Below are 25,671 nucleotides of genomic sequence, written 5' to 3'. Positions count from 1 at the left end.
GTCACACAGCAGCAAGTGGTAATGATGTGCATTTAGCTTTAATTCTATTTGTTCTGACGACTTGACACCTGTCCCCACGTTTGGTTTTGTTGTCTGTCTCCCCCTTCTAGACTGTAAGTCCGTTGTTGGGTACGGACCATTTCTATATGTCGCCAACTTGTACTTCCCAGGCGCTTAGTACAGTGCTCTGCACACAGTAAGCACTCAATAAATACGATTGAATGAATGAATGAATGAATGAATGAAGTGGTAGAGCCGGGATCAGGACCCAGGCCCTTCTGACCTCCAACCTGTTGCTTTAATCAATCAATCAATCGTATCTATTGAGCGCTTACTGTGTGCAGAGCACTGTACTAAGCACTTGGGAAGTACAAGTTGGTAACATATAGAGACAGTCCCTACCCAACAGTGGGCTCACAGTCTAGAAGGGGGAGACAGAGAACAAAACCAAACATACTAACAAAATAAAATAAATTGAACGTACAAGTAAAATAGAGTAATAAATATGTACAAACATATATACAGATATATTTAACCACTAGGCACTCCCTCAGGCGCTTAGGACAGTGTTCTGCACCTAGTCAGCGCTCAATAAATACGACTGCATGAACGAACCCCCGAGATGGGCCCGCCACCCCACTTACCTAGGATGTTGAACTTGGCGAAAAACGAGGGAGACTTGAAATTGAGCAGCGGCAGGAGGATGAGCACAAGGTAAGAGGGCACCGTGTGAGTTTTGCTCCACCACTTGTCGAACTGCTGCAGGCCGGTGTCGTTGGAGAGGATGACCACCATGCTGTGGTTAGCGGGCTGCCCACCGGCGCTGGGACAAATCACTGCGAGCGGGAAGTGTTCCGGTTAGGACAGGGGCTTCCCCTCAGGCAGCGAAGCAGGTGGGTAGTGGGCCCCGTGGCTCAGTGGAAAGAGCTCAGGCTTGGGAGTCAGAGGCTGTGGGTTCTAATTCCGACTCTGCCACTTAATAATAATAATAATAATAATGGTATTTGTTAAGCACTTACTATGTGCAATGCCCTGTTCTAAGCGCTGGGAGGTTACAAGGTGATCAGGTTATAATAATAATAATAATAATTATGGCATTTGTTAAGCGCTTACTAGGTGCAAAGCACTGTTCTAAGCGCTGGGGAGGATACAAGGTGATTAGGTTGTCCCTCGTGGGGCTCACAGGCTTCATCCCCATTTTACAGATGAGGTAACTGAGGCCCAGAGAAGCTAAGTGACTTGCCCAAGGTCACACAGCTGACAATTGGCGGAGCCGGGATTTGAACCCATGACCTCTGACTCCCAAGCCCGGGCTCTTTCCGCTGAGCCACGCTGGTCCTCCATCAAAACCAAAAATGCCATTTCAAAACAGTTTTCCCCGAACAGGTTGTGGCGAGAGGTTCTCTTACCTGCTTTATTCCCCACGGAATACTTAGTATAGACGTTCCCACCATAGTATTCCAGATCATGAAACAGATCCCACGGGGAGCTCGCAGTCTTAATCCCCGTTTTACAGATGAGGTAACTGAGGCCCAGAGAAGTTATGTGACTTGCCCAAAGTCACACAGCTGACAGTTGGTGGGGCTGGGATTTGAACCCATGACCTCTGACTCCAAAGCCCGGATTCTTTCCACTGAGCCACGCTGCTTCTTGTCAGCTGTGTGACTTTGGGCAAGTCACTTCACTTCTCTGGGCTTCAGTTCCTTCATCTGTAAAATGGGGATGAAGACTGTAAACCCCACGTGGGACAACCTGATTACCTTGTATCTACCCCAGTGCTGAGAACACTGCTTGGCACATAGTAAGCGCTTAACAAATACCAACATTAAGCCCCACCTACTGATGTTCCCCTCTCTTCCCCTTCCCTAATCTGCACCATCACAGGCCCTGAACTAAGTGGCAGCCCTAATCCCCTCCTACTAAGACTTCACGGTCTCCTAGAAGGGGGTTTTGTCCCCTTGGTTTTTTAAGGGTGCTGATTACTCCCCCCCCGGACCCTTTTAAACTGCTTTTGTAATGATAAATTGGAAAACCCGAAAATTAAATTCTTGCCCCTGCTGCTATTACAGTTTTCCAGTTTTTCCGGCTCTGATAAGGCCCGACGGGCATTGGCTAGGGACTCATGGGGATAGACACACAGAGAAAGGATCAGATGCTATTTTTGTTCTCCACCAAATGGGAAATCATGGCCATTTTACTATCACCCTTACACTATTCCTGACAGACCCTTGAAACATGTATCTATCTATCTCTAACACACACACAAACACCCCTTCCCACCCTTCTCCCGTCACCTAATTTCTTCCTATCTACCTTTCACCCAGAATTCAATCCTCACTTCTTGCCCTTGTCTGCCAACATTCTCTTTTTCAGATGGAAATCCTACAAATCACACAGTAAGGGGAAAAGTAATACGAAAAGGAGAAAAATGTTTCAGGATGGAATTGCTTGTCTCCTGTAAACAGAGCTTTAATCTTCACCGTGTACAGGAAAAAAGAGGTCTTATCGACTAACAGAATCTTGTCAATTAAAAATGGCCAACTTTAACCAAGAACCAAGACAATAAGCACGGTAAAAGCACTGCATTTAAAAAAAAAGAGAGAATTCCTACACAGGGAGAGAGCCGGATCTATTGGAAATGTCCTCGGAGAGGGAGTCAGGAGACAAAGGTTCTAATCCCTGGTCTATGTGCCCTTGTGCAGATCATTTAACCTCTCTGCACCTGTTTCTTCATCTGTAAAATGAAGACAGACATCTGCCTTCCCAACATCTTAGACTACCTAGTAGAGCAGGGACTACGTCTGATCCGATGATCCTAAACTGACACCAGTGCTTTGGGCATAGTGTTCAGTAAAATAAAACATGGGCCTGGATAAAGCATGGGCCTGGAACTCAGGAGGACCTGGGTTCTAATCCCGGCTCTGCCACTTGTCTGCTGTGTGAACTTGAGCGAGTCGCTTCACTTCTCTAGGCCTCAGTCACCTCATCTGTAAAATGGGGATGAAGACTGTGAGCTCTATGAGGGACAGGGACTGTGTCCAACCTAATTACCTTGGATCTGCCTCAGCGCTTAGTTCAGTGCCTGGCCCACAGTGAGTGCTTAACAAATACCATAATCAACAAACAAGTGACAACTGATTCACTCTTACAAGTTGAAATACAATCCACTGCATTGCAATTCTAATCTCTATGTAACATTTCTGGTAACATACTGTGCCATTTGAATACTTGGGTCAGAACTATCTAATTTAACCAAGAAGACCACTTCCCCACCGAGGAAGTCCCAATTTGAAAAAAGGTCTCAAAGTTAGACCAACCACCATTCGTCTTGAATGATGGTTTTTAATTTTACCTTTCTTTGGCTCATTATTCATTACGGCACCTTGAGCAATGTTCCTTAGGCTTACACTGGACCTCGTGATTTGGACAGAATCAGGTTTATGTGCCTTTTCCCTTCTGGGCCACAGAGACTTTCACTCAAACTCTCTTTGTTACGAGAACCAACGCTATCAGTTGAAATCAGCTCTGGCAACAGCGTCCTTTTGTGTTGCAGAGCTTACCAGCAAAACACAGATTTGATTTTTTCATGGAACAACAAACTAATTCTCAACAATCGAGGGGCTACCTTTTAATCGGAGAAATAGCAAAGAACTTCCCAACCATCAGAGAAACCAAAATGAGCCTAAGTTTTAACGTTAAAGTTCTAATATTGCCCGGTCGGCTATACATGGCTTACCTTTGTTGCTGTCATTGGTACCAAGAACAGGATCTGTGATATTAATATTATGAACATAATCTGAAAATAAGAGCAGAATCGAAGATGAATCAGACTCCACAAATGATCATGCTGGAACTTTTATCTCTAGAAGTCTTTGAAGGTTTGTTACCTAATGGACTGGATTATTGTCATTAGAGATGTTGGGTTTTAGTGTTTGACCATTTACTGGCCAGCTAGGATTACTGGCAAAATCACTTTTTTCAAAAATGGTATTTGTTAAGCACTTACTATGTGTCAAACACTGCTCTAAGTGCTAATTAGCTAATTAGGTTGGACCCAGTCCCTGTCCCACATGGGGCTCACAGTCTAAGTAGGAGGGAGAACTGGAAAACTGAGTAAGTGACTTGTCCAAGGTCACACAGCAAGCATTTGGCAGAGCCAGGATTAGAACCCAGGTCCTCTGAGTCCCAGGCCCATGTTCTTTCCACTAGGCCAAGCTTCCCATTGATTCCGCTGGATCTGTCCTTTTCAATTTTTCCATTAGTAACATGGAAATGGAAACAGATACAAAGCATAATGAGGGGTGGAGGTTAATAATATATAATAAATGTGCAGCCATAAATGTTACAAGATCGAAGGCCTGACATTAGGCCGGGCTTTGGCAAAATCCAGTTTGAAAGAAGTAAACATTTCAATAAAAATGGAGAATACAGGCCCAAGCATGAATACTATGCTACTTCAGATTCTAGTGATTTCAATATTCTGACCCTGATAAGCATGAGAAGGGATGGGAAGATTATTATAAATCCAAGATATTCTGAAGCGACGTTAACATGAACGAGAAAGACAGGTACCTTTGATTTTGCAATTTATCCCCAATTTTCCAGTGACTTTTCTTAGATTCTTCTGTCCAAGTGCTTCGTACAGTGCTCTGCACATAGTAAGCACTCAGTAAATATGACTGATTGATTGACTGAAGTTCCTAACTGCTGCCAGGGATGCATTTTTTCCTTTTGTATTAATAACAGCTTTGGAAACCAAAAGGCTCCCAACAGGCCACTGCCTATTTTTCAAGACTTGGCAGCAAACAAAATTATTTGGTGTATTTTTTTCCCTTTACTGGGTGAAAGAGTGGCCACAGTCATGCCCACTTCCGACCATTTAACTCTATTATCCTGTACTTTCCCAAATGCTAAATACAGAGCTCAACACGTAGAAAGCGCTCAGTAAACATCGCTGAGTGACTGATCAACAAAATAGACTTCTCTTTTTCTTTCAGCCACTTCAATTCGGTACTTACATGCAACACTAGAATTATTCTAATTTGGAAAAAAGGCGCTTGGAACACTGAAATGTAAGAAATTGCTTAATGCTCCCGACCAGCCGTCCTTCCGTTCTGAGAACCTGCCCCTTTGTAAAAAAGATTTGGACTACAATTCATAGTCAACATGATTCACTTTACCCTGAGCGTATTGATGAGAGCTAGTCAAACACTCAGGCAGAAGATAGTGTGGTCAGCTCTAAAGCGATTGTCAAGGTATCGACTACGAAATCAATAGGGAAGCAGTGTGTCCTAGCGGAAAGAGCACGGGCCTTCTGCTTCTGAGTCAGAAGGTCCTGGGTTCTAATCCCAGCTCCACCACTTGTCTGCTGTGTGAAATTGGGCAAGTCGCTTAACTTCTGTGCCTCAGTTCCCTCATCTGTAAAATGGGGATTAAGACCGCGAGCCCCATGTGGGACAGGGACTGTGTCCAACCCGATTATCTTGTATCTATCCCAGTGCTTAGTACAGAGCCTGGAACGTACTAAGTTTTTAATAAATACCATAAAAAAAATAGATCGAACTATTCAGTCAGCTTGTCCAAAGTCAGCTGTGTGACTTTGGGCAAGTCACTTCACTTCTCTGGGCCTCAGTTCCTTCATCCGTAAAATGGGGATGAAGACTGTGAGCCCCCTGTGGGACAACCTGATCACCTTGTAACCTCCCCAGTGCTTAGAACAGTGCTTTGCACATAGTACGTGCTTAATAAATGCCATTATTATTATTATTATTATTATCATTATTCGGTTGTCAGGGAAGGGAACGAAAATTCAAGATTTTAGAATTATCTTGTGCTGATACTGATCCCCTGGGGGACAAGAAATCTCTTCTCGACTCAATTTTTCTAGTTGAAAATACTTGCAACACTTCAAATTCCCAGAGCAGCTGGGAGGACTAGTGAGTAGAGATCTTTTTTTTTTTTTTGGTAATCTTGTTATAAAGGGGAGTTTTTAAATTCTGCATGTTTTTGATCATTATTTAACCTGATATTGCAGTTCACTAAATAAAATACAAATACTGCCGTGAGTCTTTGGCAGTGAGGACCTGGTAAAGTGCTTGGCACACAGTAAAGCGCTCAATAAAAACTGCTGATTGACTATGGGATTTGGCCATTCAACGGCTGCATTTGCCAAGCCACTGGCTGCTCTGCTTCACCCAGGGGGGAAATGACGACCCCCAACCTTGGCATTTATGCTCTGCCCTGTTCCCCAAAAGACATCCTGAACTGTCTCCTTCCCGGATATTGAAATTTAACATTCATTCATTCAATCGTATTTACTGAGCGCTTACTGTGTGCAGAGCATTGTACTGAGCGCTTGGGAAGTACAAGTTGGCAACATATAGAGACGGCCCCTACCCAACAACGGGCTCAATGAGACGGAAGCTCTGAAATTCTAACCAGATATGGAAGCCAAAGACTTATTTCTTAAAAAGTGTAAGGTCCTGATATAGTACTTACTAAAAATAAACTTCCCGGTGTTGAAAAGGAAATTGGACATCAGCACCCAGTAAACTATCATGGCCCCGACGAGAGATACCAGGGAGAACATGAGGCTGGACCAATGCCCAAAGGAGCCAAAATAGTACTTGCACACATCAGGAAATTCCCAGACTGAGGTATCTACTGAAGCTAGATAAAAAACAAAAGAAACAGAAATGACACAGAGAACGCACGTTAGACAGTGGAAAAAAAGAACAAAACTCGCCTCAGCGTCTGCACGTGATAATGATTTCCAGCCAAGTTATTGTAAAATGCTGATCCAAACACTTATTATAATTTGGCAAAAAGGTGCTGGAAAACTGAAATGTACGAAATTGCTTCTTAATGCTCACGACCATCCGTCCTTCCATACTGAGAATGCGGCCCTTTACAAGAAAGATTCAGACCGACTCCAAACGAAACTTTTACCCACCATATAGCACGACCATCCTGGCAGGCGATCAGTAATGCAACACTTCACTCACTCAATCCATCAATGAACGGTATTTATTGAGCACTTACCGTATGCAGGGCACTGTATTAAGCACTTGGGAGAGTACTTACTGTACAACAGAGTTGGTAGGCAAGTTCTCTGTCCCCAGAGAGCTTCACCACACTATAGCTTAGGGCAAGGTGGTCATGAATTGGAATTGTGCATACTGGCCTAGTTATTTCCATCCAAGGCCCTACCTTCACGGCCCTCAATGTGGCCTAGAGGAAAGAGCACTGGATCGGAAATCAGGAGACCATGGTTCTAATCCCAGTTCTGCCACTTACCCTCTGTGTGACCTTAAGCAAGTCACCTAACCTCTCTGGGCCTCAGCTTCCTCGTCTGTAAAATGGGGATAAAATACCTGGTCTCCCTACCCCTTAGGCTAAAAGTCCCCTTGCAGGACAGGGACTGCATCGGCTCATCTGGTAACTACCCCAGTGCTGTTTACAGTGCTTGGCACACAGTAAACACTTATTAATAATAATAATAATGGCATTTATTAAGCACTTACTATATGCAAAGCACTGTTCTAAGGCTGGGGAGGTTACAAGGTGATCACGTTGTCCCACAGGGCGCTCACAGTCTTAATCTCCATTTTACAGATGAGGTAACTGAGGCACAGAGAAGTTAAGTGACTTGCCCAAAGTCACACAGCTGACAATTGGCGGAGCTAGGATTTGAACCCCAAAGCCCAGGCTCTTTCCACTGAGCCATGCTGCTTAACAAATCCCACAGTTATTTTTATTATCCTGTATCTACCCCAGTGCTTAGCATAATGGTCGGCACATAGCAACTGCTTAAATACCACAGTTATCACTATTTAATCAATGGTATTTACAGAGCGTTTACTGTGCGCCAGCAATCCCGGGGTGATTGCCTTGGGGCTTTAGAACCCATCAGACCCCAGGGAAATCTAGGTGTTTTCGGACCGGCTCCAAACCCACTGAGTATAGGCCCCAAACTCCAGCTTGACATGTACTAAGCGCCTAGGATCTCCATATTCCAGAGGGCCCTTGGAGCCTTTCGCCACAGCCCAGCACCCTGGCTGTTTCCTCTCTCCTCTCCCCAACCACACTGACATTCAGCGCTCTTAAATGAATACCATTGACTGAATAATAATAATTGATTGACTGATTGATAGAAGCAGTGTGGCTTAGTGGATAGGGCCTGAGAGTCAGAAGGTCATGGGTTCTAAACCCGGCTCTGCCACAGGTCTGTTGTGCGACCTCGGGCAAGTCACTTCACTTCTCCGGGCCTCAGATACCTCATCTGTAAAATGGGGATTAAGAGGGTGAGTCTTATATGGAACAGGGACTGTGTCCAACCTGACTACCTTGTAGAGAAGCAGCGTGGCTTAGTGGAAAGAGAACGGGCTTGGGAGTCAGAGGATATGGGTTCTAATACTGGCTCCATCACTTTTCAGCTGTGTGACCTTGGGCAATCACTTAACTTCTCTGTGCCTCAGTTACCTTTGTCCGTAAAATGGGGATTAAAAGTGTGAGCCCCACATGGGACAAACTGATTACCCTGTATCTACCTTAATGGTTAGAACGGTGCTTGGCACATAGTACGCGCTTAACAAATACCATTATTATTATCATCTACCACAGTGCTTAGAACAGTGCTTGGCTCGTAGTAAATGCTTAACAAGTATTGTTATTATAACGATAACTGTGGTGTTTAAGCGCTTGCTCTGTGCCTATCATTATGCTAAGCACTGGTGTAGATAAATGATAATAAAAACAACTGAGGTATTTGTTAAGCATTTGTTTACTGTGTGCCAAGCACTGTAGTAAACACCGGGATTGTTACCAGACGAGCAGATGCAGTCCCTGTCCCGCAAACGGACTTCTAGCCTACGAGGGAGGGAGACCAGGTATTTTATCCCCATTTTACAGATGAGGAAACTAAGGCATCAAAAGGTTAGATGACTTGCCTAAGGTGATGAATGTCACTCCTGACTGAGCAGCTCTACTGCCGCTGGAAGTCACCCAAGATGGGAGTTTTCATTCAGAGCCTCCCTCCCAACCTTCCAAAACATTCTCCTGAGGCAAATCAAGGGGGTGCATCTGGAGTGGCACGTCTAGTATTGGTGATTTGGGTCATCTCAGAGACCTCTAGACTGTAAGCTCTTTACGGGCAGGGAACGTGTCTGCTCATTCTGCTGTAGTGTACTCTCCCTACGCACTTAGTATGGAGCTCTGCACACAGTAAGCACTCAATAAATGCCACTGGGTGATTGATCTCCTACCTAAGAATTGGCCTGGCCCGACCTTTTTAACTTAGGCAAGCTGATGGGAGTTACTCTTGCCAGAAGTATTAGGAGACGATGCTTTCAAGTAAATAAATACATCTGATCAACTCTGCAACTGTTTAAAGATCTTACCTGTGGGCAGAGAGTGGGTCTACCAACTCTGGGTCATTGTACTCTCCCAAGCACTTACTCTGTACAATGCTCTGCACAGAGTAAGTGCTCAAAAAATACCATCGATAGACGGAATGAAAAAGGCAAATGCCCACTGCAAATCTACATTCTCCCCAGGAACCATCCCAACCGTGTAATCTGACAAACGAGGACTGTGGCATCTGTTCTGAAGGCAGAGGGGACGGGGCAGGGACAGCAGCTCATTGCCACGGTACAGAATGGTGGTGCTCAGTGTGACCCTGAGGAGCGCGCTACTACGGGCTAAGGACCAAAGGAACTCAATTATGCCAAAAATAGCACAACCTGGAAGCCAGGTGTCACTTGAGAATATCAAAAACTGGCTGGCTGGGAGGAAAACTGTTGGATGCTGCTGGAGGATGGTTTGAACCCGGGCTGCCCGCCGTGGATGCATTTACGCTCGTCCTCTAATAGTTGGTGCCAAGTCTCTCTCCGTTCCAGGTCCTGCAGCTCAGATGCTGGGCCAGATTGGACCCTGCCTTAGGAGCGGGGACCAAAGGGTGGTGGGGCTAGGGGGTTTTTAAAGGTCCCACCGGAGACACACTCTAGGATCACGCGATCCTAGCACGCTCCCAGAAAATAGCGCCCGTTACTCCGTCACATCATGCAGATACCCAGAGCCCACGGCGTGTGTGACAGCCCATGGGTTGATCTGTCTGGTGCTAAGGTGATCTTAAGAGACAGAGCCGGTTTTCCGCTCGGGAGAGAGCCAGACAGGGATGGGGTTGGAGGGTAGGGAAGTGTTGAGAAAATGAGCTGACAGAGGAGAGGCCTGCAGCTCCTAGCTTCCTTCTCTGTCCTACGTTCTCCTCCCTCACAAAACTGAGGTATCGGCAGTCGGAGGGAGCACTTCAAGTAACGCTTTGTTCGAGGAACTTGTGGGACAGCCCCGCTAGCCGGTCAGAGTCAATTTTGTATCTCTTACTAGTTCTCCCTTCAGAAAGGGTCCAGCATTCCAGGTACACACAGAAAACTAAGCAAACTCCCCCTTGGGACCTGCCATGAATAACAGAGTCCTCACCTCAGTTAAGGCAATGTCTGCCTTTAAAATCGGGTCTGGCATCTGGCTTTTTAAGGTGCCAGTCTTGGACTCTTTAAAACTCCAGCAGAGGTGGAAGAGGTCACCCAAGGGAGACCACGCTATATTTTTCCAGCTTTTCACGGGGCAGAGGTAGTCGACTAAATAAAAGCAGGCTACGCAGAAAATTTCTAACTGAATCCTCAAACCGGCAGTTTGCTGCAACAGATTAGAGCCTTACTTATTGTAGTCCGTGACTTCACCACTCTGTAACAGCAATAAAGTGTCAGAAGGCCCATCAGCACTATGAGACTGATTCCAGCAGTAAATCCGGCCTGTAAAACACAAATTATTTCCTTGTAAAACCCAGGGCAGGCATGACAGGGTCATAACTTCCACCAAAAAGAGAGCAAGAGCATAAACCAATCCTTCAAAGAATTGTGTGAAGACCCAAGGGGTGTATGAGAAAACCTGGGAGTTCCTGGAAAACAGAGTATCACCATCACCAACTAAATCACCTCCTTGTTTTTCTTGCTGAAAAGTTGGACGCCCAATTAAAAAGTTCCTCTCACGGCTAGACCTCAAAAGGTGAAGACCATTTCCTGCCAATTATGAGGGTAAATAATGCTGTCAATTTTGGGAGGTGGGGTGAGAAATAATAATAATAATAATGGCATTTGTTAAGCGCTTACTATGTGCAAAGCACTGTTCTAAGCGTTGGGGAGGATACAAGGTGATCAGGTTGTCCTTCATGGGGCTCACAGGCTTCATCCCCATTTTACAGATGAGGTAACTGAGGCACAGAGAAGATAAGTGACTTGCCCAAGGTCACACAGCTGACAATTGGCGGAGCAGGGATTTGAACCCATGACCTCTGACTCCCAAGCCCGGGCTCTTTCCACTGAGCCACGCTGGTCCTCCATCAAAACCAAAAATGCCATTTCAAAACAGTTTTCCCCGAACAGGTTGTGGCGAGAGGTTCTCTTACCTGCTTTATTCCCCACGGAATACTTAGTATAGACGTTCCCATCATAGTATTCCAGATCATGAAACTGCAAACACAGGGAAACTGGTTGTTAAAGTCTCGAATGGGACTCAGCAGGCATCTGATTAAAATAATCGTGGTCGGCGTCCCAACCCAAACAACTCGTGCAATGTCCCAGAAGATGACTTTACGCACATAGTTACTAAGCTGCTGTTTTTACCATGACCGTCGCTACAGGTCTCTAGTTTGAAAGCAGAACCTAACGGACTGTAAAAATAGAGGTCTCCTGGGGCCGGAAGGACGTGATCTGGGGCAATCTGGGAAACAGAGCAAAAATACACAGTATTAGCCCGTCACTAAGACAAACCCTTGGCCGACGGCAATTTCTCTGCACCTCAGGGTGGCTGGGGAAGTCAAGAGGACTGGGTTCTAATTCCAGCTCTGCCACTCACCTGCTAGGTGACCTTGGGCAAGTGACAATCTCTCTGAGCCTCAGCTTTCGTATCCGACAAATGTGGAAAAGGGATTACGTCTGATCTGCTTGTATAGTCCCCGCCTGGCACAGACTAAAAGCTTCATTTAGATTCGAAGTTCCTTGGGGGCAGGGATTATGTTTACCAATTTTACTGTTCTCTCCTAAGTGCTTTGAATAGTGCTCTGCACAGAATAAGCACTCAGTAAATAAAGCTGAATGATAGATTATTATTGTTATTACTATTGGAGTTCCGATGTGACAACTTTGCCAGCTCTGAGAATGCGGTGGTGGAAAATTTCCAGTGTCTTTGTAGATGATGCTTTGCTCAAGGCCTGTATGCAGATGGTGGAGTAACCGCGAAATAGCAGGCACACAGCATGAGCGGGAGAGAGGACAAATGCTGAACCCCCATTTTACAGTTGAGGTAACTGAGGTCCAGAGAAGTTAAATGGCTTGCCCAAAGTCACATTGCAGGCAAGTGATGGAGCCGGGATTAGAACCCAGGTCCTCTGGCTCCCCCTCCCCTAAGTACGACTTCTATTAATGTCTGTCTCCTCTTCTAGACTGTAAACTCACAATAATCATAATAATTGTGGTATTTATTAAGCACTTACTATGTGCCAGGCACTGTACTAATAACTGGGGGGGGGGGGGGGGGGGGGGGGGGAAACACTAGCAAATTGGGTTGGACACAGTCCTACATCAGACTCACAGTCAATCCCCATTTTACAGATAATAATAATAATAATGATGGTATTTATTAAACGCTTACTATGTGCAAAGCACTGTTCTAAGCGCTGGGGAGGTTACAAGGTGATCAGGTTGTCCCACGGGGGGCTCACAGTCTTCACCCCCATTTTACAGATGAGGTAACTGAGGCACAGAGAAGTTAAGTGACTTGCCCAAAGTCACACAGCTGACAATTGGCAGAGCTGGGATTTGAACCTCTGACCTCTGACTCCAAAGCCCATGCTCTTTCCACTGAGCCACGCTGCTTCTCATTGTGGGCAGGGAATGTGTCTGTTAATACTGTTATATTAGACTCTCCCAAGTGCTTAGTCCAGTGCCCTGCACATAGTAAGCGCTCAATAAATACAATCAGCTGAACGCTCACCTTTCAAGACGCCAGTTAGACTGAGATTTACCGTGCACCCGAAGTGGTCTGCTTCCCTTACCAGAGCCTTGTCTGAAGGAGAGGTGAGCCGACTATAGTATTGAATCCGCTTGTTCATGGCTGAGGCGTGGGGCCTGACTCTCTGCATGTCACTGTTCACGTTTACGATGTTGGTGGGCTCTACGTGGAAAGGCCTGGAGGAGGGAAAAGAAGCCCAAGAGACAGTCATCAGCCACGTCTGTCAGGAGCAGGACATTTTAGCCCACTCCAAACTCCCGCGATGAGCCGCTGGCATCGGCGTAGGGATGTTGTACAAAGCCCTCATTTTCTCATTCTCTGTGGGAAAGGAGGTGGCATTATGTAGCCCGCTGAATGCGGCCTTTAGACTCCTAGCGCTTCTTTGCTCCAATGTCCGTTGTTTCATCTTGGGGAATCTGGAATCGGGGGATCTGCACTTCATCGCAAAGGACTGTGGCAACGGTCGGTTTCTATCCTCCCAATCTGGGCGGTGCCACTTTGGAAACTGTCGACAAGCAACACGTGTCGGTGAAATGGAAAGCAGGAAATTCCCCCTACAGTAAATGTTCCAGTTTTCCCTCGGTCTAGGGCCGATTTCCATGGGAGACTAATGTAGGTGCCTTGGCTCAGTTCCCGCGCTTCCCGCTCTCCTTCAATTGCAATATTCTCAGCATCTGGGTCCTACACAGATCATTTACCTCATAGTTCTCCGTTTGGTCTCCCGTTCTTCTCTGTCCTGTTCCTTCTCAAGATCTGACTCTTCTTCCATCACAGTGCCCTCAGCCTGCCAAGGACTGTGGACATCCTAGCCCAGCTCCACCCGTCCGCTTTTTGTGGCTCGGTTTGTCCAGTCCTTGTACTACTACTGTTCTGAACTCCAGCTCATTTCTAATTTCTAGCAAAAAGGTGTTTAAATGGCACAGCAAATCCTACCCAACTCAGAGCTGTGGTACTGAGGGCCGTCTTCGTGGACAAATAAAAATACCAAAAACAAACAAACCCGTGTCCATTTGGGCTGCAGACCTTGGAAAAACAGGCTGTCACAGCAGGAAGGGGTGATGGGAAGAGGTAGAGGGCAACTGTTTTTCTCTAGATTTCAGGGCTCCTTGGATCAGGGTGGAATACAAGAAAGTGGTTAAGTACCTTCTGACAGGACCCCAGAACACAGGACATCCCTCGTCCCAACTCACAGACACACGCTACATTTAATGTTCTTCCTTGCAAAAAAACCCTCTATTATTTAAAGTGCTTACAGATCATAACAATAACAATAATAACGATTAGACTATCAAAATTTAAAAAGAGTGGACATCTACCTTGTGGGAATAAGTACTTATAGGAGACATAAGAACTTATTTCCTCAAGAACTCGGAGTATGGGCTTAGCCCACAATACAACAGGTCTAATGTTTCTTGAAAATGCAGATGTATCATGGGTTGTATTTTCCCACAGACTTACACATTATAAATTAGGATCTGTTCCAGAACCTCTGGAAAACATGAAGGTCTTAAACGCTAAGTACATTACTCTGCACACAGTAAGCACTCAATAAATATGATTGAATGAAAGAATACAAACAATAAACGTTACTAGGGTTTAATCAATTAAAGTAATCCAAAGCTCATCACAGTAGCAATAGCTGAAGTTTTGCCACTAGCCTGCTGTGTGACTTCAGGCAAGCCACTTAATTTCTTTGTGTCCCAGTTTCCCCAGCTGTAAGATGGAGAAGAAATACTTCTTCTCCTTCCCCCTTTAAACAGGGAGCCCCAAGAAGGCCAGGAACTGTGTTCTACCTGTTTAGCTTGTATCTACCCCAGCACTTAGTACAGTGTTTGGCACAGAGTAAGCACTTAACAACTACCACAGTCACAACCATTATTAGTGGTTTAACAACTACAGGGAAGCATCTGTCCAATTTTTCTTACATCTTAAAACCATTTTATATTAGGAAAACTCCTCAGCACTTTTGAACTTATCGCTACATTCTTTAATAAGGAATATATGTTCATCTCCTTTCTGGAAAATTGTTGCCAGATTTTTTTGAAATCTCCAGGTCGTAGCTGGTGGTAGAGAAACCATCACTTCTTCGTCCGTTTCAGTATCTTTCGATGAGGCGCTGGATGGCGAAAGTTAATCTTCACTGGACAGAGATTCCTCCACTGAGCTGTACTTAACTTTTCGACGTCAGCATCGTCCACGCCTTAACTGAGGATGTCTCCCGGGTTCAACAACTTATTCTGTTACTTGCAGGGGGTGTTTTCCATTCCCTGCAAAATCTGAAAAACTGTGGACAGAACTTTCCTCCAAACTCCATTCACTGTTGTCTGTCCACAGGACGAGTGGAAAGGGATTTTTTTTTTTTTTACCTGTAGCAATCAGCGAGAATGGGGTCAGGGTGAATCGTGGAGTAAGAAAGACTGCAAACAATGCAGGCTACCCCTGAAAAGTGATTGCAACTTGAGGTACACCCAACCCAACCACCCAAGTTACATTCTTGAAACTGATGAGTCTCGCATTAATTGGAGCACCAGGAGTGGACATAAATGTAGGTGAACTTCACTGTTAGTAGCGTTTTCTTCCAGTGTGAAGGGCAGCTACATGAGAGTGTGGGTGTGTGTTCGCGCACAAAATAAATATTCTGGGAGTCCCTCTAAAATCCATATTTTTGAAAATAATCTAACAGAGCAGACTGTATACTTCTAGAACAGGCATCCGAATCATACGTTTAGAACTAGAACTAAGCTGACTCAGATTGGAAAACAGTTTCTAAGCTGAACAGTTAATATTACTAGGATCACTGCCCTCAGAAAATAAAACCTTTCAGCCCATGGCTATTTTTTAGACTGGGTTTGTGCCCCGCTGCTACATACCTTTATCAACCATAACAAGTTGCAAAAATGTTTGTCTCATTAAAAAATGCCCTGCAATTTTTCCAACATTTCCAACATTTTAAGCAGAAGGAATAGGCTGTGCCACAGCTGGAGTGGATGGAGGAAAAAAAGCTTCAAAATTTCAAAAATGCTTTGGAAGATAACCAAAAGAATAACACTTTAATGTTTTTAAGTGTTGAATATATCTGTAAACAAAGGAGCCTTGTTTTTGACACCCTCTTCTCAGCTTAAATCCCAGCATACTTTTGACTTATCCAATTACCTGTTCCAACTTTCTCAGCCTATAAATGTTTTATTACCATTTCATGACTGTTCTAAGCATTCCTATTCGCCTTGAAAACCCAGACCTTTCCCTTTTCGTTATTTCACAAAATTGAAGACTGAGAACCAACCTAACCATATTTCAGATACGGTTAATTCATTGAATAATCAATGCCCTATCAAAATTGCATCTTCTGCCAAACAAGGCCTCCAAATAAAGGTCTGCACTTTGGACTCTTCTGTCAGGAAGCTTAAAAAAATGGGAGAGAAAATGGAATTTGTGAAGGAACTGAGTGCAGAAGAATAAATCAAGTCTCCGGGACCTAAAAATCCCTTGACTTTTGTGGAAATCTGTCAGGATTCCAATTTCTCTCATGGGAGACTTCTGTGTTCTCTCGAGGACCTCTGCCCTTTTTCACACCAACCTTTTCATGAACTCTCTCACTTGGGCTCCTAAGGCTGGGTCTTTGCTAACTCACTCTAGCCCCTGAAATTACATAATAACAAAAATAACAATTGTATTTAAGCACTGTGCTAGGTGCTGGGGAAGATACAATACATTCATTTCATTCCCACTAAGGTGGAGGAGGGTTGGGGGGAGATGACTGGTATTTAACTCCCATTTTAGAGAGGAGGATATAGGCATAGAGAAGTTAAGTGACTTTCCCAAAGTTCAATTCTGAAACCTTCAGTCAGAGAACAGGCCAAATTTTTCAGGATATTATTTTTTGAGGATAATAATAATAATGGCATTTATTAAGCACTTACCACATGCAAAGCACTGTTCTAGGGGCTGGGGAGGTTACAATGTGATCAGGTTGTTCCACGGGGAGCTCACAGTCAATCCCCATTTTACAGATGAGGTAACTGAGGCCCAGAGAAGTTAAGTGACTTGCCCAAAGTCACACAGCTGACAATTGGCGGAGCCGGGATTTGAACCCATGACCTCTGACTCCTTAGCCCGTGCTCTTTCCACTGAGCCACGCTGCTTCTCAGAAGAGCCGTCCTCTCCACTTTTGCTTCCCAAACAATCAATGATATTTACTGAGCATGAACTGTGTGCACAGCACTGTACTAAGCACTGAGAAGAGCGCAATACAATAGAATTGGCAGACATACTCCCTGCCCATAAGGATTTTATGGTGTAGAGAAGGAGCTTGCAGTCTAGAGGAGGAGCTAGGACTGAAAGCATTTAAGCAGGACAGTTGCCTCTCCTGACTAATAATAGATAATAATAATACTAATGATGGCATTTGTCAAGTGCTTTACTATGTGTCAAATACTATTCTAAGCACTGGGACTGATACAAACTAATCAGGTTGGGCACAGTGTCTCACAGTCTTAATCCCCATTTTACAGATGAGGTAACAGACACAGAGAAGTTAGGTGACTTGCCCAAGGTCACCCAGCAGAGAAGTGGTAGAGCCAGGATTAGAAGACGGCATCCTGTACCCACACAACGCTGCTCCGTAGGCGTTCTCCTTATATCTTCTTCCGAACCTTTCCGAAAGAAGCAAGTCTTGCATCTGGTGAGATCTCCCCGTCGAGACAGGTGCTAAGGATACCCTTGCCCTAAACCTCCACTTCCTCAGCCCACTATTAATCTGTTTTATCCTGGCAAACCACCACTTCTTCTCTCTAGGAAGTATAGGATGAGTCACATATCACACTGCAGCCTTGGGACTGGGGGATAAATGAGAACATGGATCTCTAAAGTTTACCCCCATTTGAGACTCTTTGGTCAAAAGCAACCACCAGAAAACTGTCTCAACTCAAATTAGAGGAACTACAAACTAAGGGGAATTCTGCTACTTAGATAATCTAAAATCAATCACTAGATTAAATTAAGGGTGAAGGGCAGGCTTGCAAGAGAAAGCACGGGAAGCAGCATTGCCTAGTAGCAAGAACACGGGGTTTGGGAGTCAGAGGTCATGGGTTCTAATCCCGGGCTCCACCGCTTGTCTGCTTTGTGACCTTGAGCAAGTCACTTAACTTCTCTGTGCCTCAGTTATCTCATCTGTAAAACGGGGATTAAGAGTGTGAGCCTCATGTGGGACAGGGACTGTGTCCAACCTGATTATCTTGTATCTACCCCAGTGCTTAGAAGAGTGCTTGGCACATAGTAAGTGCTTAACAAATACTATCATTAATAATAGAAAGTCAGACGTTAGTCTTCCTCTCAATTAATCAACGGTATTTACTGAGCACTTACTATGTACAGGGCACTATATTAAGCACTTGGGAGAGGGCAAGGAATGTGTCTGATCTAACACTGTGTACTCTCCCAAGCGCTTAGTACAGTGCTTTGCACACAGTAAGTGCTCAGATACAATTAATAACAGGACAGCAGAAATATCAGACACTTCTCTGCCCATAAGTAGCTTAAGCAATTTCCGAACTTGTCTGGTACCTTGATTTGCCTCTGATTAAGGAAACACAAAGAACAGGCAGTGTGGATCCCCTTTTCTAGGTAAATGAGAGAAAGGGTAATAAACTCAATTAAGTAAGGAAATGAGGAGGAAGAGAGCCAGAGTCAGTTTTTTGTTTACATGTGGTTCTCCAAACAAGCATTAAAATGGCTTTCTTCATTATCTTAAAGCGATTGTCCTACAACTAAATCACCCTCCTAGTCTGTAAACAATGTGGAAACTGCTGCATCATTAAGGACTTTTTCCAATCTTTCCAATCAGATCCTCTGTGAAAATCAGGCCTGCTCCTTATCTCCCATTGAGTAGGAAGTAAAAAGTTGCTTCGGGCTTTCAGCCTGTTTCAGCTTTTCTCACAGCTCTTAGAAGAGGGACAGGGCCTCAACATGCTAATAAAAAAGGAAGCTTGGGGTTAATTAAAGATTTAGTTGCTAATTATGCACCGAGTCTTCCATAACAACCCTTATGGTAAAAATCTTGTCCTAAGAGAGAAGACTGGTTTGTAAACCAGACATTTTAATAGCACAATACTTTCTCACTACACAGTTTTCATATTCTCAAACTATCACTTAAAATTACTTTAAATACACTTCATTCATTCATTCAATCGTATTTATTGAGCGCTTACTGTGTGCAGAGCACTGTACTAAGCACTTGGGAAGTACAAGTTGGCGACATATAGCGACGGTGCCTACCCAAATTAGATAATAATGACAGCATAATAATAATGATAGCATTTATTAAGTGCTTACTGTGTGCAAAGCACTGTTCTAAGCACTGGGGAGGTTAAAAGGTGATTAGGATGTCCCACGGGGGATCACAGTCTTCATCCCCATTATACAGATGAGAGTAATGAGGCCCAGAGAAGTGAAGTGACTTGCCCAAATTCACACAGCTGGCAACTGGCAGAGCTGGGATTTGAACCCCTGACCTCGGACTCCAAAGCCTGTGCTTTTTCCACTGAGCCACACTGCTTCTCCCCAAATGAGACAGTAAAGTGTATAATTTTGTTCCCTATTACTAAATTTTAATTTAAAAAAAAATTGACGCTGATCTTGCATTCCTTACACTACAGTAGAACGGAAGACTAAACAAAATATTTTTGGATGATAGATTACTCAATTTTTGTTAACGCTCACAGAAAGGGAAAGTGTAAATATAATTGATAGCTCTTTCATTCCAGAAGTTCTCAACACAACCAAACAAGGGGAGAATATTTTAAGAACAATGAATGTTCCTCTATAAAGATTTTTTGAAACTCACCTTTTGACTTGAAGATCTGCTGAGTTACACTGAATATTCAGCATTCCACCGATTTCTTCCTCTTCCTCTGAGTTCAGGAGAGGCCTGGAATCATTGTCCATGTCTGAAGGCTGAGCATTTTTGTCCATCTCCAAGCTCTGGTGTATCTTGAACTTAAAATGAAAATAATACAGAGGGTAAATAATGAAGATTCGAAAGTCGCAAGCCACAGCCTCTACCTCTTAGTACGGTAAGGCCACTACTGAGGCAAGCGCACGTTGTAATATTCCAGTAAACGGAGCCACCAAAAAATGGTGAACAATATTTCTGAGTGAGCTACGTGACAGGATTATTTGGAAAACACAATTATAATTACTTTTCATGGTTTCCCTGTCAGCCACAGTACATTCAGCTCTATTCATCTAATTATACCTCATTCGCCCTACCTGAATAAAAATTTGATGGAAATAATAAATGACTGTACGCTGTTGAATTGTACTCTCCCAGGGGCTTAGTACACTGCTCTACACTCAATCTGCGCATCAGGCAGAAACTCCTCACCCTGGGCTTCAAGGCTGTCCATCACCTCGCCCCCTCCTACCTCACCTCCCTTCTCTCCTTCTACTGCCCAGCCCGCAACCTCCGCTCCTCCACCGCTAATCTCCTCACTGTACCTCGTTCTCGCCTGTCCCGCCGTCGACCCCCGGCCCACGTCATCCCCCGGGCCTTGAATGCCCTCCCTCTGCCCCTCCGCCAAGCTAGCTCTCTTCCTCCCTTCAAGGCCCTGCTGAGAGCTCACCTCCTCCAGGAGGCCTTCCCAGACTGAGCCCTTTCCTTCCTCTCCCCCTCGTCCCCCTCTCCATCCCCCCATCTTACCTCCTTCCCTTCCCCACAGCACCTGTATATATGTATATATGGTTGTACATATTTATTACTCTATTTATTTATTTATTTATCTTACTTGTACATTTCTATCCTATTTATTTTATTTTGTTGGTATGTTTGGTTCTGTTCTCTGTCTCCCCCTTTTAGACTGTGAGCCCACTGTTGGGTAGGGACTGTATGTGTTGCCAATTTGTACTTCCCAAGTGCTTAGTACAGTGCTCTGCACATAGTAAGCGCTCAATAAATACGATTGATTGATTGATTGATTTGAACATAGTAAGTGCTTAACAAATGCCATTATTATTATTAGACACTGTTCTAAGCGATGGGTTGAAAGGAGCTAATCAAGTTGGACACTGTCCCTGCCCCACATGGGGCTCACTGTCTTAATCCCCACTTTACAGATGAGGGAACTGAGGCACAGAGAAGTGAAGGGACTTGCCCAACGTCACACAGTAGACGAGGGGCGGAGCCAGGATTAGAACTCAGGTCCTTCTGATTCCCCAGCCTGTGCTCTATCCACTAGGCCTTGCGGCTCCCTTAGTAGAAACAGAGCTATGTTCTAATCACACCTCTGCCTCTGCCCTGCTGTGGCTAGTCATTTAATGCCTCTGAGCCTCAGTTTCCTCATCTGTAAAATAGAGATAAAATGCCAATCTCAGGTCCAATCTGATTATCCTGTAACTGGCCCAGCACCTTCCCTTTTAAAAAAGAGCGCTCCCCTCCCCCCAAAAAAACCCAATCAGGTTATTTGCCTGGTTGCTTTTCTGACTGTAGTGCAAACAGCCAGATAAGAGAGGGAACCACCCAAAGTTGACTTTCAGCTGGCAATCCTTCCCAAAATTAATTCTTCTCCCCTGGAAAACTTTTCTGGAAAATACTAATTGTCTTTCACTGCTGGAAGGGAAGCGCCCCAAGCCCGCCATGGCAGTAGGGAGGACCTCCTGAGCATTTAACATTTCAAAGTGAAACAATGCGGGGATGCAACTTCCTCAATTCTTCAGTTTTTGACCTTTACAGTGCAGTGCCCTACACTGAATGTGCCTTAACTCCAAGTTTGCCAGGATGCAATGACAAACCGGCGGTCTTTTTGTTTTGCCAGATGAAGAAGGGAGATGGGGGCGTAAGGAGATGGTCGGGAAATGCGAGACTGCACGTGGGGGAAAAGTAGGGAATGGTAAAATACACTGGGAAGTCATCTGCACAGAGGTAGTAACTGAAGCCATGGGAGCAGATGTGTATGGGTACAGGATAACGTGAGTAGGGGGCCCAATCGATCTTATTAATTGATCGATTTGTACTTCCTAGCGCTTAGCACAGTGCTCTACACACAGTAAGTGCTCAATAGGATTGAATGAATGAATGAATTTGGGAGAGCACACTATAGACTGAGCCCCCCTTTTTCCTCTCCTCCTCCCCATCCCCCCCACCCTACCTCCTTCCCCGCCACAGCACTTGTATATATTTGTACAGATTTATTACTCTATTTATTTTACTTGCACATATTTACTATTCTGTTTATTTTGTTAATCATGTGCATCTAGCTGTAATTCTATTTGTTCTGACGATTTTGACACCTGTCTACATGTTTTGTTGCCTGTCTCCCCCTTCTAGACTGTGAGCCCGTTGTTGGTTAGGGACCATCTCTATATGTTGCTGACTTGTACTTCCCAAGCCCTTAGTACAGTGCTCTGCACACAGTAAGTGCTCAATAAATATGACTGAATGAATGAATGAACAGAGTTGGCAGGCACATTCCAGTTTACGGTCTAGAGGGGAAGATGGACATTAAAATAAATTCTGGATATGAGCCCCCAATTAGGGGATAAGATGTGATTTATAAGATGTGATAAGATAAGATTTATTTATTTTACTTATACATATCTATTCTATTTATTTTGTTAGTATGTTTGGTTTTGTTCTCTGTCTCCCCCTTTTAGACTGTGAGCCCACTGTTGGGTAGGGACTGTCTCTATATGTTGCCAATTTGTACTTCCCAAGCGCTTAGTACAGTGCTCTGCACACAGTAAGCGCTCAATAAATACGATTGATGATGATGATGATGTGGATGAGGAGCCAGCAAAAAACTGAGAAAGGGTGGCCAGACATCAGGACACAACTGTGCCAGTGAAACCAAGACTGGCTAGCCTTACCAGGAGGGAATGGTAAACAGTGTCAACGGTGGCTGGGAGGTCAATCAATCAATCAATCACGGATAAAATCACGGATTTTACAGTCTAAAGGTTGAGGGTTAAGGGTGGAGTAGAGACGATTCAATTTGTGGAGGAGTGCAACCTCGGTGGAATGAAGGTTCTCTCTGTGTAAGCCCCACTGTGGCATTTGTTGAGCGTTTACTATGTTCCAAGCACTGTTCTAAACACTGGGGTAGATACAAGGTAATCAGGTTGGACACAGTCCCTGTCCCACAAGGGACTCCTGGCTGTAACTCCCATTTTACAGATGAGGTAACAGAGGCACGGAGAAGTTAAGTGACTTGCCCAAGGTCACAAAGCAGACAAGTGATGGAGCTGGGGGATTAAAACCTGCGTCCTCTGACTCCCGAGCCTGTGCTTCCATTAGGCCAAGCTCCTATCTACTTTCACACTTAATAAGTACGGTGCTTGGCATAAAGTAAGCGCTGAACAAATACCACAATTAGAATTATTAGCTGGGATCAATGCTCACCCCATTTCTAGGTTTCCACAGCTGGACATTTTGAAACCACCAGGCCATAAACACTATAAGCGGCATAAAATGAGAGGTGCCACTCTCTTTCTTTTCCAAAGTGCTTGAAATCAATCAGCCCCGGGGCTAAACCTAACTTTTTCTAAGGATAAGAGATCATTATTAGGGAAATCCTTCCGACACTACCTGTCAATAATCTTCAAATGGTAGAAAATCCTTGCCAGATTGGAAGCACTGGAACGATAAAAGAGAAGGAGTTAAACCAAGCCCCATCCCTGGTCATGGGTTCTAATCCCGGGCTCTGCCACTTCTCTGCTGTGTGAATTTGGGCAAGTCGTCATGTGGGACGGGGATTGTGGACTACCTGATTTGTCTGTACCCACCCCTGTGCTTAGTACAGTGCCTATTATCATCATCATCATCAATCGTATTTATTGAGCACTTACTATGTGCAGAGCACTGGACTAAGCGCTTGGGAAGTACAAATTGGCAACATATAGAGACAGTCCCTACCCAACAGTGGGCTCACAGTCTAAAAGACTATTAGTACTTAGTACTATTTGTTAAGCACTTACCATGTGCCAGACACTGTACTAAGCACTGAGTAGATACAAGATAATCAGGTTGGACATAGTCTCTGTCCCACATAGGGCTCACAGTCTTAATCCCTATTTTCCATCCCTCTCTTGGGGAGGTCTTTAGTCTCAAAGGTTAAAATAAAATCAGTGGTATGAATTTGAAGTGGCTTGGCCTAGTGGATTAGAGCATGTACCTGGGAGTCAGAAGGATCTGAGTTCTAATTCATTCATTCAATCAATCAATCAATCGTATTTATTGAGCGCTTACTGTGTCAGCGACATATAGAGATGGTCCCTACCCAACAACGGGCTCACAGTCTAGAAGGGGGAGACAGGCAACAAAACAAATCATGTAGACAGGTGTCAAAAGCGTCAGAACAAATAGAATTAAAGCTGTAAACACATCATGAACAAAATAAATAGAATGATAAATATGGTCAAGTAAAATAGAGTAATAAATCTGTACAAATATATACACAAGTGCTGTGGGGAGGGAAGGGAATGCTCCCTTTTACACTGTGAGCCCACTGTTGGGTAAGGACTGTCTCTATATGTTGCCAACTTGTACTTCCCAAGCGCTTAGTACAGTTCTCTGCACACAGTAAGCGCTCAGTAAATACAATTGATTGATTGATTGATTGGGATGCTCTGCTGTGGGACGCTGGACGAGTCACTCCACTTCTCTGTGCCTCAGTTCCCTCATCTGTCAAATGGGGGATTAAGACTGCAAGCCCCACGTGGGTCAGGGAATGCGTCCAACCTGATTAGCTTGTATCTACTTCAGCATTCATTCATTCAATCGTATTTATTGAGCGCTTACTGTGTGCACAGCACTGTAGTAAGCGCTTGGGAAGTACAAGTCAGCAACATATAGAGACAGTCCCTACCCAACAACAGGCTCACAGTCTTCAGCACCTAGTAGAGTGCCTGGCACAAAGTAAGCACTTAAAAAGAAAAAGAAGCCCCTGCATTTGGCTAGGAACCATCACCTTAGCTGCCCCCATGGAGCCCAGGGAGCTAACCAAACTTCTCCCGTTATTATTATTATTATTATTATTAATATATTATTATTATTATTTTATATAGCTTATATATTATTAATTATTATTAATAATTGCATTTATTTTGCACTTACTGTGTGCAAAGCACTGTACTAAGTACTTGGGAGAATACAACAGTACATCAAACACATAACCCTGCCCATAACGAACTCACAGTCTAGAAGGGGAGACAGACATTAATATAAATAAATAGATAAAGAAATAAATTACAGATTTATACATATGTGCCATGGGGGAGGGAGGATGAATGAAGGAGCAAGTATGAGCCGCGCAGAAGGGAGTGGGAGAATGGCGGAGCGGGTAGAGCCTAGGCGTCAAAAGGTCATGGGTTCTAATCCCGGCTCTGCCACCTGTCTGGTGGGTGGCCTTGGGCGTATCACTTCACTTCTCTGTGCCTCAGTTACCTCGTCTGGAAAATGGGGATTAAAAGTGAGAGCCCCACGTGGGACAACCTGATTACCCTGTATCTACCCCAGCGCTTAGAACAGTGCTTGGCCCATAGTAAGCACTTAACAAATACCATCATTATTATTCTCTGGGCCTCAGTTCCCTCGCCTGTCAAATGGGGATGAAGACT

General features: G+C 44.5%; 1 protein-coding gene across 2 annotated transcripts in view; it reads right to left on the bottom strand.

Moving 5' to 3' along the window:
* SLC38A9 (solute carrier family 38 member 9) overlaps window positions 1-25,671 on the bottom strand; it is a 73,693-nt gene that overhangs the window by 44,973 nt on the left and 3,049 nt on the right. The window contains exons 2-10 of one of the 2 annotated variants that reach the window (XM_038765643.1): window positions 23,642-23,689; window positions 19,907-20,058; window positions 13,109-13,241; window positions 11,654-11,775; window positions 11,462-11,525; window positions 10,715-10,808; window positions 6,499-6,669; window positions 3,737-3,796; window positions 645-836 (exon numbers count right to left, since the gene is read on the bottom strand). In XM_038765643.1, coding sequence (XP_038621571.1) covers window positions 645-836; window positions 3,737-3,796; window positions 6,499-6,669; window positions 10,715-10,808; window positions 11,462-11,525; window positions 11,654-11,775; window positions 13,109-13,241; window positions 19,907-20,034 — 964 coding nt within the window. In that variant the 5' untranslated portion in view covers window positions 20,035-20,058; window positions 23,642-23,689. The remainder of the gene's footprint in view (window positions 1-644; window positions 837-3,736; window positions 3,797-6,498; window positions 6,670-10,714; window positions 10,809-11,461; window positions 11,526-11,653; window positions 11,776-13,108; window positions 13,242-19,906; window positions 20,059-23,641; window positions 23,690-25,671) is intronic. The other variant, XM_038765644.1, reaches the window with a different exon arrangement.

The sequence above is a fragment of the Tachyglossus aculeatus genome, chromosome 23 (genome assembly GCF_015852505.1).
Source record: "Tachyglossus aculeatus isolate mTacAcu1 chromosome 23, mTacAcu1.pri, whole genome shotgun sequence".
NCBI classification, from domain to species: domain Eukaryota; kingdom Metazoa; phylum Chordata; class Mammalia; order Monotremata; family Tachyglossidae; genus Tachyglossus; species Tachyglossus aculeatus.
The sequence above is the reverse complement of the archived record's forward strand: the minus strand, read 5'-3'. Positions and strand labels throughout refer to the sequence as shown.